General features: G+C 34.3%; 1 protein-coding gene across 1 annotated transcript in view; it reads left to right on the forward strand.

The window, feature by feature from the left end:
- ints3 (integrator complex subunit 3) overlaps positions 1-12,740 on the forward strand; it is a 165,526-nt gene that overhangs the window by 38,799 nt on the left and 113,987 nt on the right. Inside the window, exons 3-6 of the mRNA XM_039767729.1 lie at positions 613-696; positions 2,401-2,514; positions 2,786-2,870; positions 2,979-3,045. Coding sequence (XP_039623663.1) covers positions 613-696; positions 2,401-2,514; positions 2,786-2,870; positions 2,979-3,045 — 350 coding nt within the window. The remainder of the gene's footprint in view (positions 1-612; positions 697-2,400; positions 2,515-2,785; positions 2,871-2,978; positions 3,046-12,740) is intronic.

Raw genomic sequence — 12,740 nt, forward strand, 5'->3', positions numbered from 1 at the left:
AATACTTATTTGAATGAAAGGTTACAGTTTCTGACTATTAATACATTTGCAAACCCTTCTGAAAGCATGTTTTCACAATATCATCGGGTTATTAATTGTAGATTGATTGGCAAAAATGGCAAATTTATTTATTTAAAATTAAATTTCAACACCATGAAGTAAGCAGAAAGTTAAAAGGTCCGAGTACTATGTATGTACTATGTACTAAGTATGAATCTACAGACAGTATGTCAGTAACAATTTGCAACTCACTAAGTATTTTACAAGGAAAAGGTTGCTTAGGTAAAAGAAGGACAAATTTGCTGTTAGTTTGGTGTCAGTAATACGGTTGTCACTAAGTGTGCAATTATGCTAAAATTAACAATAATAAATTTGAGTGTTTAAATATTTGTTTAACTAGTCAGGGACATGAAACACTTCTTTAACTGTTGAGTTTTTTACCTTTTACATTTTTTGAGGAAGTTTCTATTATTTTCAAATCTCTCTCTCAAGCCTGTAACATTTTTCCTTATTTTTCAAATGATAGACAGTAATTTAGGTCTATTAATGGGTACCTTCAATAAGGATATGTATTCTTCTTGTTCATTTCACCTTTTATTTTTCACATGTCAGGTGTGCAAAGGTGCCCAGCAGCATGAGGAGGTTTGTCTCGGGCTCTTCACCCTACTTCTTACAGAATCTGCTCAATCACAAAGGGTATGACTTTCCATTAGTTAATTTTTTTATCCTCAAAATATTTGGTAAGCCCTTTTTACAGGAGCAGCACATCCCAGATTTTAACACCTTATATTTAAATAAAATATACTTATCTGAGTTGTATGACTGGTGGTATTTCAAACCTGGCAATCTGCTTCTAAAACAAAACATTTGTTTTTAAAGATTGGCATGAATGTATTTTACTGGTAGCACATACAGTCAGGTCCATAAGTATTTGGACAGTGATTCAATTTTCATTTTTTTGGCTTTTTACTCCACTACAATGAATTTGAAATAAAGCAAACATTTATGTGATTGAAATGTAGACTTTCGACTTTAATTTAAAGGGTTTACTAGAAATATTGTGTGAACCATTTAGGGATGCCAGACATTTTTCTGCATAGCCCAACCCTGAAACTCCCCCTAACACCCCCCAAAAAATTTCCATGGGATCAGAAGTATTTGGACAGGTAACTGACAAAATGTTCCCTAGCAGGGTATCAGCAGTTCCCTCATTATTTCATTAACTATTAAGCAAAAGGTCTAGAATTGATTCCAAGCATGAAATTTGCATACAGCTGTTGCTGTGAACTCTCAATATAAGGTCCAAAGTGATGTTCATGCAAATAAAAGCAGTCCATCATTAGATCGAGAAAATAAAATAAAATCTTCAGAAAGACAGCAGAAACATGGAGTGGTCAAATCAACCCAAGGAACACACTGGTGAATTCAGCAACACCAGAAGGCCTGGAAAACCACAGAAGACAACTGTACTGTTAAATTGCCAGAAAACATTTTTTTAAAAACCTGTCTAGTTCTGGAACAATTTTCTTTGGGCAAAGGAAACTAAGATCAATATATACCAGAATGTTAGAAAGAAGAACATGGAGAAGAGAAGAAATGGCTCATGATCCAATGAATACCACATCATCTGTGAAACATGGTGGAAGCAGTTTTAGGGCTTGATCAGGTTTGGTTGCAAATGAAGTCAGTAACTAGTGTTTATTGATGATATGACTGCTGGTCTGAATTGTATAGGGCTATTTTGTCTGCTCAGACTCAGCCAAATGCTGCAAAACTAATAGGATGATACCTCACAGTACAAATGAACAATGAGCCAAAACATAATGCAAAGGCAAACCAACTGCTTTTCAATGCAAACAAGAGGAATAGTCTTCAATGGCCAAGTCAATCACCTGACCTCAATCCAATTAGACTTGGATTTCACTTACTGAAGACAAAGCTCATGGCAGAAAGTCCAATAAACAAACAACAACTTCAGACAGCTACAGTAAACAACTAGGGTGGAATCCCAGCACTTGGAGATGGCCATGGGTTTCAGACTTGATTGCTTTTTTCAAATCCATTGTGGTGGCGTACAGAGCCAGAATTATAAAAATTGTGTCACTGTCCACATGCTTATGGACCTAACGGTATTTTCAAGCTTATGTCGGGTCCCCTGATTGCTTAATGAAGTCAGTGTGCAAAAGTACTATGAAGCAAAACAGAATTGATAAGAGATGCTAAATGATTGGAGTTCTAATGCTTAACAATCTTAAATCATTAGTAAATGTAATTTGTTAAGATACTTTTTGAAACATCTGAGCATTTTTAATATAATAATTAACTTTTTTGTTATATTCATTTATTAGTGCCTCTGTGGTTTTTCTTGTTAGATTTTTCTTATTATCTTTTGTTATCCAGTGTTACAGGGACTTAACACTGATCAACAGAGATGGTATGAACATTGTGTTAATGAAGATAAACCAGATTCTTATGGAAAAATTCCTGAGGCTGCAGGACACGTGTCGTTCACAGGTATTTAGAAGTAGCTAGAGTGGTCCTTATCTAGTAAAACAAAAAAAAAATTGTATCACTGTCTTGGTCCAGGCAAGTAGGACAGAATCTCAATGTCTGTTAGCTTTGCAACAAGGAGACAACAACTTAATTCATGTGCAGTCTAATGTACTGTATTGTTTGCCAGAGCATATTATGTAACCAGATAAGAATCAGCAGTCATGCTGTACTGTACCTTTTGTAAATCTGTTTGCCAGCCTTGTTGTTTCAACTATTAGTGTTCTCCTTTCAGATGGTTTGGCTTGTGAGGGAGCTGGTGAAAAGTACAGTAATAGGAGCTGATGGGGTGTGCATGACTTTAATGAAACAAATAGCAGGTGAATATGTTCACTTCTTTTTGGTCTGATTGCTAACAATAATTACTAGAGTATTATTATTTGACTATAATATGCTGTTGCACATTTTAACTTTGTATGCTAATTTAGGTGGTGATGTGTCCCTAAAAAACATCTGGCTAGCAGAGAATGTTCTGGATATCTTGGTGGACCAAAGGTAAATTAATGAACTTTAATATATTTATTATTTTCTTTTGAATTCCTCTAATGTGTAAAGTACATATGTACTTGATTACAAAGTTTACTTCAGTCTTTCATTCAACCAAAATTATATAGTTCTTCTGGGCGGATTAAAACCAATCAAGATGCTTTCATACAAAATTATTTTTATTTTTTTTTATTTTTTTAGTAAAATTTTGTTAGTGTTCAATTATGGTGTTGTGTCCTTTTTAATCTCATCTACAGTGTATGCTATGACTATGGCTGTTATGTAAGAAATATTGTATTCATCCATCAATCAATTAATCAGTTATTTAATGTGCTTAGTCCAGCTGGTGCATAGGCAAGTGCCAATCATTGCAACATCATGTACAAGATAGGTATCGTCAGGGCACTTTTACAGAACAATCTTTAAAAAGACTAGTCAACTTAACAGGAATTTCTGTGGTATATGGGAGGAAATTGGAGTACTTGGAAGCCATCACAAGAAATGCAAGCTACCATCAGACAGTGTCTAAGTCAGAGTTTGAACCAAGGAGTCTAGAATTGTAAGGCAACAGTGCAGCAATGTTATTTCTTTCAAATTTAACATTTTATTGATTGACTGGTGACAATGGACAATGTTAATTGTATAATTTCTGTTTGTCTGTTGATTTCTGAGATAATATAAACACTTCTCACAAACCAGAGGAGTCTATCCTATCCATCAATATCATTTGCTTGTCCATAGCCTCTCATCCATTTCTGCTGCAGCTGCATGGCTAACAAACCTTTGAGTGTAGAAGTGCTTTCTCTCTTGAATGCATTGCTATGTATTACCACTGGAATGCTTCTGTATGTAATTCAATATTTAAATGAAAAAATGTTGCTGGATCAGCTTGATTGATACTTTTGAAAATGTTGAAGAACTAGATTAGAATGGAGTATAGCATGTAACTCCTGTAGCTAGTCAGAATGAGACATGCCCTTTAGTTTACTTAGTCAATCCTCTTTGCAAAACTTAAATAACTGTTGTGTCTCTGAGTTAAACAAAATCCCACCTGGTACTCTTCTGGGCTTTGCTAGAAGATGAAAATATTAAATTAACGCAAACCCTTAACACTAGAATTACCAGAGCCTACGAAAAAACTTGTAGATCCGTCCCACCTTAAATCACTTCTTAAAACCGTTCTCACCTCTCCGCCAGCGTCTTTTGTTCATCTAAATGTGCTGATAAACACAAGCTGCAAGCAGCCAGCTATTCCATCCCCCCACCGACTTAGAACGTGCACAAACTTCTACCAGCTAATGCCTTGATTGATTATCTGGGAGTGAAGTGGAGTTTTAGAGTGGAAATAATAGATCATTATTTGGAATACACTCATTTCATGTGTGTTCCGCTTCTACAGTAATCTGTGTAAACACATTGTTAAAACAGAAACTTTTTCATATTTTAGTAATAAATGTTACAAAATGTAGGCATAAACTATAAAATGTGTGACGCCTGAAGGCCAAAGGTCAAATAAACACTTTCACAAAAGGTTCAAGAATGTCACAACAGCTTCCGTGGCGTACCGGTTAGATTTCCTCACAGAGCGCAGCAGACTTGCTGTACCTCAGAGACCTGAGTTTGATTCCCCTCTGGGGAGAATTTTTTTTTTTTTTTTTGTTTTTAACTTTGCCGTTCTGCATGCCTGAACTCCCTGTCTATCTATATAGTAAGGCACTCGGAGTCGATCGGGCTTGTGAGGTTCGTCCAAAAATGCACCCATACAAAAAGAATAAATAAATATAGTGTTCAAAATGCCAGGCATTTACATCTTTTTGAATAAATTAACTGAACAGTGGGTTTTTTTTTTATTTTTCTGAAGATGTTTTTGTTAACTTGGTTCATTACTTTGTAGTAGGAACTCATTGAGTTTACTAAAAATTTGCCTGAGTCATTTCAATCAATATCAATATAATCTGACTTTAAATTTATATATTCAGGAATGAGGTTATATATTCCGACACTGACTTTATATATTTGGTAATGACTTTATATATTCTGACGCTGACTTTATATAATCAGGCTTTGAATTTACATTTTTGGGAGTGACTTTATATATTCTAACTGTGACTTTATATATTCAGGAATAACTTTATATATTCTGAAAATCATTGTAATTGCAAGTTTGGCACCCCATAGGGCACTCTATAATCGATATATAAAAAAACAGCTAAGTAGATTGATATATAGATAGATAGCAAGGAAAGGCACTATATGATAGGCAGACAGGGGAGCTGCTATATAATAATAAAATTACTGTTATTGCTATATAGATATTATTTATTTACTTACTTCCTACAACGTAAAGTCACAAGTACAGAGCTTCCCATGTACATATACAAAGTACAGCGATGGCAAAAGTGCATTCTTGATCCGATGTAGAACCAGCGTCATGTAAGTAAATAACTCAAGGTAAATAACATTAGATCTGGCTTTTATGTAAGTCACATATAAATGTCAATGTTTTGGGCGCATGCACCGTCCTTTGTATGTAAGAGCCAGATCTAATGTTATTACCTTTATTTATTTACTTCCTACAGCATAGTGCAGTGCTTCCCATGTACATCTGCAAAGTACAGCGATGGCAAAAGTGCATTCTTGATCCGATGAAGAACAGTCATCATGATTTGAGTTTGCCTCTGTTATAGCGCGTCTGAGAAAACAGCAGTGTCAAATGCAGCGGGTTTGAGTTGGGATCGTGAACGCGGCTGAGAGAATAACAGAATAAAAAAAAAAGCTAACCTTTACAAGTATCATAAATTACACCGGCTGTTACAGACTGTAATCAAATGTATGTTTTTATTTTAAAATAGTAAGAATATGTGCAGCTCACTTTTCAAAATGGACACATCTGGAATCGAACCCATAAAGTTCAGACTACCAGTCAAAAGCTGATACTGTTGCGCCACCACAGCGCTCTTAGCAAATTCGTGTCAATATCACATTCTAACACGGGTTGTTTTTCTGTAGTTATATTTTTGAATAAAAGCACACTTGTTCTATTATATTTGTACTTTTTGTGAAACTGTTTCTTTGATATTTGGACTTCAGGCTTCACACATTATAAACTTCATGTCTACATTTTGTCAATTATAACTAAAACATGAAAAACATTTCTTTTGTAACGATGTATATACATAGATCTATATAGACACGGAACACACATGAAATGCAAGTGTTCCAAATAACGATATAGTATTTATAAAAGGTGTCATTTTGCTTGACTTCTCACTCTATACAACTCCAAGCAACTGACACACAGGTAAACAGACTTGAGCTGAGAAAACTGTGTCCCGGTGGGATGTGATAGTAGGCTGCTTGCTGTTTGCTGCTTAGAAACAAATTTAGAAGACAAAAGATGTGACGAAGAGGTGTGAAGCGTTTTAAGGTGGGATGGATCTACGAGTTTTTTCGTAGGCTCTGGTAATTCTAGTGTTAAATAATTGCTATAGATTGCTTTCTTTAAGTCATTGTGGTCCATCATGTTTGTATTTAGAATTAGTGCTTGTTTTGTGCGCCTGTAATACTTTGAACTTGCTTACATCTAAGTGTTTCCCTTTTTTGAATATTTTGTGGGTCATTTTAAAGTTTTGGCATCAACAATTTTACAAGTTTACTAAGTATAGCAAAATTAGTGCATTAATTTAAATAAGATCACAGATTCCTTAAGGACTTCACCAGTGACCCTGTACTCTTTGTCTTTGACTTTTAAACAATTTGAAATTTTACTTTAAGTTAAATCTACTGGCAATGATTCATTTTTTTTTTGAAAAACTTGGATGAAATACTGATGAAGCCCCTTAGAGGTTACTTAATTGTGCTAATTTTTTTTTTAACCATTGCTTTTTTATTGCTAGCTGCAGTTTTCTGGATTCCTCTTCTGTCCGAGTTATTTTGCTACTTTTAATTTTCCAGTAAAGTGATCTTTTTAATTTTATGCTTTAATAGCATTTTTATTAATCAATTTAAACTGTTGCTTTTATGTTTTCATTTTATTGGTTTAGGTTATTTTATTTTTGAGGCAGAATGTCCTTGTAGTAACAACGTCTATTCTTTATAATAACCATATTTTTGTTTTTCCTTTCTTTGTTTAATAAGTATTTTCTACCCCCACAAAATTTCTTTACATTTTAAGCCAATGGTCACAACATACAAATATCTCTTTATTGAATAAATTAGCTATGCTACCTGTCTAAGACAGGTTGAAATCTATGTAATCAGTTTAGACCACAGCTTTTAACATTTGCAGATCACTATTAGAATGTATTTTGTAATGCATATAATAATGCATTTTATTAGTACAATTGTTTGTGATGTGGCATCTATTGGAATGACAAATGCAATGCATATTTCTCTGTTATATGGCATATGTTATAGAAATCATAAAAGCAGTGTTAATGTTTGTGATGCATCATCTATGGGAATGACAAATGCAATGCATGTTATTGCTAAAAATGTTTGTGATGTGCCATCTTTTGGAATGACAGAGGCACAGCAACCAGATTGACACACAGACACTTATCCTTTTATTTCTGAATTACTCAACAATGATTTACAATTGATATGCTCTCTTTGCCTGTGTTAGTCCTTTACACCTAAATATTATTTTTGACATATGTTGCCATAAGTCTCCTTCTCCTATCTTGTTGATCTTTTATTAACGGTTTATAACCACTTTCAAGTAATCATGATTCTGTTTTACCAATTATTCCATAATCCATAGACAACACAGTTTCCTTGACCTCATCCCATTTTATTTGAAAAAAAATGAAAGTATGAGAATTAAAAATCAAAGAAATTTTCAAAAAACAGAGTTGTGGCTTATTAAACTTGAGAAACACATTTAACATATAACTATGCAGAGGATGGTATTCCTTTGGGAATCCTGAGAGATCCACAGGACACAATCATAAAAAAATACTGCATTGACAATCCAAAACAAGCAGTTCAGTGTTCTCCCCAGAATTTTTTTCCAGCCAGGTGGCATAAAAAAGTAGCCGGGTAGGGAGGGACAGGGAAATTTGGTGGTGGGGAAAATTAAATGTTCACTATTTTTATTAGTTAATTATTATTAATTATTTTCGATTGCTCAATATGACTTCCTTTTTTAAGGTTTGACACTTGTGTCAGAATATTGTTATTAAATTTAAGAAGTATCCAATTCTAGATCCTGCAAACCTAAAAAAAATTTTAAATAACAATTGTTATGACATAAACCAAGAGGCACAAGTATTGTCTCGGGAAGAAAAGTGAAAACAATGAAAAAAAGTATGGGAAACCTAATAAAGAAAAATTTAAAAAATATTCTTCAAAGCCAACTTGCATATGCAGAAGGTGTCTTCAGTTAAATACTTATTCTTCTTTTCTTCCTAGAGGCCCAGTTGTCTGCAGCTTTTCCATAATCAAGTCCCCAGGATCTGGGCCTTTCAAGGAGATCAGCATGAGATTATTTAGCGTACTTTGATTCATGCGATTTCTCAAACATGTCTTGATCCTTTTACACATTCAGCTCTGCTCACTGGGATCACTACCCCAATATGAGCTAGTTTGGCTAAATTTGGAAATGACTCATAGAGCTCTGATGTTGCCATTTTTAGTAAAATCTGTTTTGGACTGAAGTCTTTGTATGATTGACTTCTGATCATTTTTGACGCAACTGTCCATTGTTGCCTGCTACTTCATATTTTAAAATTGAAGGGCTACCATTTTTGGAGTAATGTTTGAAAAGAATGTGGTATAGCAGGGTTACCAGTGTTAAATCCATAGGGCCGTGTCGCACAATTGCACGGCCGCGGGGAGTTTGAGGTAGTTGGGGCAAGTCGTACCTGCACGTGTGTGTGCGATTGTTCTCAATTGCTTCCTGCGGTGGGTGATTAAGGCACTGCGCCCAAGGAGACATGAAAATATTTTATATATATATATATATATATATATAATATATATATATATACAGTGGTGTGAAAACTATTTGCCCCTTCCTGATTTCTTATTCTTTTGCATGTTTGTCACACAAAATGTTTCTGATCATCAAACACATTTAACCATTAGTCAAATATAACACAAGTAAACACAAAATGCAGTTTTTAAATGATGGTTTTATTATTTAGGAGAAAAAATCCAAACTTACATGGCCCTGTGTGAAAAGTAATTGCCCCTGAACCTAATAACTGGTTGGGCCACCCTTAGCAGCAATAACTGCAATCAAGCGTTTGCGATAACTTGCAATGAGTCTTTTACAGCGCTCTGGAGGAATTTTGGCCCACTCATCTTTGCAGAATTGTTGTAATTCAGCTTTATTTGAGGGTTTTCTAGCATGAACCGCCTTTTTAAGGTCATGCCATAGCATCTCAATTGATTCAGGTCAGGACTTTGACTAGGCCACTCCAAAGTCTTCATTTTGTTTTTCTTCAGCCATTCAGAGGTGGATTTGCTGGTGTGTTTTGGGTCATTGTCCTGTGGCAGCACCCAAGATCGCTTCAGCTTGAGTTGACGAACAGATGGCCGGACATTCTCCTTCAGGATTTTTTGGTAGACAGTAGAATTCCTGGTTCCATCTATCACAGCAAGCCTTCCAGGTACTGATGCAGCAAAACAACCCCAGACCATCACACTACCACCACCATATTTTACTGTTGGTATGATGTTCTTTTTCTGAAATGCTGTGTTCCTTTTACGCCAGATGTAACGGGACATTTGCCTTCCAAAAAGTTCAACTTTTGTCTCATCAGTCCACAAGGTATTTTCCCAAAAGTCTTGGCAATCATTGAGATGTTTCTTAGCAAAATTGATGAGCCCCAATGTTCTTTTTGCTTAACAGTGGTTTGCGTCTTGGAAATCTGCCATGCAGGCCGTTTTTGCCCAGTCTCTTTCTTATGGTGGAGTCGTGAACACTGACCTTAATTGAGGCAAGTGAGGCCTGCAGTTCTTTAGACGTTGTCCTGGGGTCTTTTGTGACCTCTCGGATGAGTCGTCTCTGCGCTCTTGGGGTAATTTTGGTCAGCCGGCCACTCCTGGGAAGGTTCACCACTGTTCCATGTTTTTGCCATTTGTGGATAATGGCTCTCACTGTGGTTCACTGGAGTCCCAAAGCTTTAGAAATGGCTTTATAACCTTTACCAGACTGATAGATCTCAATTACTTCTGTTCTCATTTGTTCCTGAATTTCTTTGGATCTTGGCATGATGTCTAGCTTTTGAGGTGCTTTTGGTCTACTTCTCTGTGTCAGGCAGCTCCTATTTAAGTGATTTCTTGATTGAAACAGGTGTGGCAGTAATCATGCCTGGAGGTGGCTACGGAAATTGAACTCAGGTGTGATACACCACAGTTGGGTTATTTTTAACAAGGGGCAATTACTTTTTCACACAGGGCCATGTAGGTTTGGATTTTTTCTCCCTAAATAGTAAAAACCATCATTTAAAAACTGCATTTTGTGTTTACTTGTGTTATATTTGACTAATGGTTAAATGTGTTTGATGATCAGAAACATTTTGTGTGACAAACATGCAAAAGAATAAGAAATCAGGAAGGGGCAAATAGTTTTTCACACCACTGTATATATATATATATATATATATATATATATATATATACTAAAATACCAGGCCAGCGGAGAAGTAGTGTGTTAAAGAAGTTATGAAAAGAAAAGCAAACATTTTAAAAATAACGTAAGATGATTGTTAATGTAATTGTTTTGTCATTGATATTGAGTGTTGTTGTCATATCTATCTATTTATATATATATATATATTTATATATATATATATATCTGTATATATTTATATATATCTCTCTCTCTATATATATATATATATATATATATATATATATATATATATATATATATATATATATATATATATATATATATATATAGCAAAATACCTGTGATTGGCAGTGAGAAGTAAAAGAAAAGGAAACATTTTAATAATAACGTAACATGATTGACAATGTAATTGTTTTGTCATTGTCATGAGTGTTGCTGGCATATATATATATATATATATATATATATATATATATACACACACACACACACACTCTGACACATATACAAACATATATATATATATAAATATATATATACATCTATACACATATATATACACAGTTATATATATATATACACATATACACACATACATATATATACATACTGTATATATACACACACACACATATATACATACTGTATATACACATATACATATCTACATATATACTGTATATACACATATATATATATCAAATATATATATATATATATATATCCACATATATATATATTAGGTGGGACTCGATTAAAAAATTAATCCAATTAATTAGAGGATTAATCGTATGTAATCGACACGAAATTTGCCCCAAATCGCAAATGTTTTTTTTAATTTAAAAGTGTTTTAGTGGGCTTACAGAATCAAATAATAGACATGTACATGAATATTGTAAACTGAAGCTGTTTTAATTTCTGAAAAAAAGCCTTTAAACTGCATTTGAATTCAAAACAGAAACAAAAATATCATCCCTGGTTAAAATTGGGCAGACTTAAAAATAAAGTGGTAGTTTAAGTACTTTAAGTAGATTTTCAGAATAGTATTGTCTTTAAATAATAATAACCAAAATTTCAACATAAAGTACAGTTTTTCTTCTTAAAAAAATAAGTCAGAAACATAAAAGGTAATTTGACCAACTTAATCTTTAAACTCTGAGTAACATTAGCCAAAATTATTTTGTACATTAGGCTAAAACAGTGTGATCATTGAACATTTTGTAATTAGATGTAATTAGAATTACTAACGGTCACGGAAGTCCAATGATCCCCAGTAAGAGCCACAAAGTCTGCTTTCTGTAATGCATCTAATTTTGCTTGCTTTTCAGTGTGCACAAAACCATGCTTTTATCAAGGCTTTCGGAAGTCGAAATGATCAGTCGTAGGAACGCGCTTTATTCCGACTCTAACATTTTTGTAGCTGTGATGTGTGCATCAGTGTAATGGATGTACCAGGAAATCATGCATTGACAAAAGTTCCCGCTTGCTTGGAATTGAAAGTGTGATTAAATGCGCTATTTTTAACGCGTTATGGAGGACATGCATCGAAGCTTCTCAGCTGTGCTTGTGCTAATAAAGGGAAACATTTTAAAAATAACGTAACATGATTCTGCGTTAACCGAATATTTTTTCATACGTCCCAAACCAAGAAGATGCGAAGGTAAAATGAATCGGATAGCGCGACATACTCAGTGCATCCCTCTCGAATCGAACCTCAATGTCGCATTAGAGGCTTAAGACTCTACAATTAGCCACAGCGTGTGGCTTGTCTATGCAGAGTATGTACTGTAGATCGGGTTTATATATACATTTAAATATATACCCGCGTATCGCAGTGGAGAAGTAGAAGTTATGAAAAAGAAAAGGGAACATTTTAAAAATAACGTAACATGACTGTCAATATACAGTATTTGTTTTGTGAGTGTTACTGAGTGTTGCTGTCATCAAGGATTTGATTATCATTATTTCTTTCAATCAGGTTTGTATTTGTAGGATGTGTTGTGTTCAAGTTACATTCCGTGTTTGTCAATCGCTGTAAAGATGACAGGTTTCATTCATCGATTCGTTTCTTACTGCATCAATAAACAGCTCGTCTTCTTCTTTATCCGAGACCTGACACACT

Source organism: Polypterus senegalus, chromosome 1, assembly GCF_016835505.1.
Source record: "Polypterus senegalus isolate Bchr_013 chromosome 1, ASM1683550v1, whole genome shotgun sequence".
In the NCBI taxonomy this organism is placed as follows: Eukaryota; Metazoa; Chordata; class Cladistia; order Polypteriformes; family Polypteridae; genus Polypterus; species Polypterus senegalus.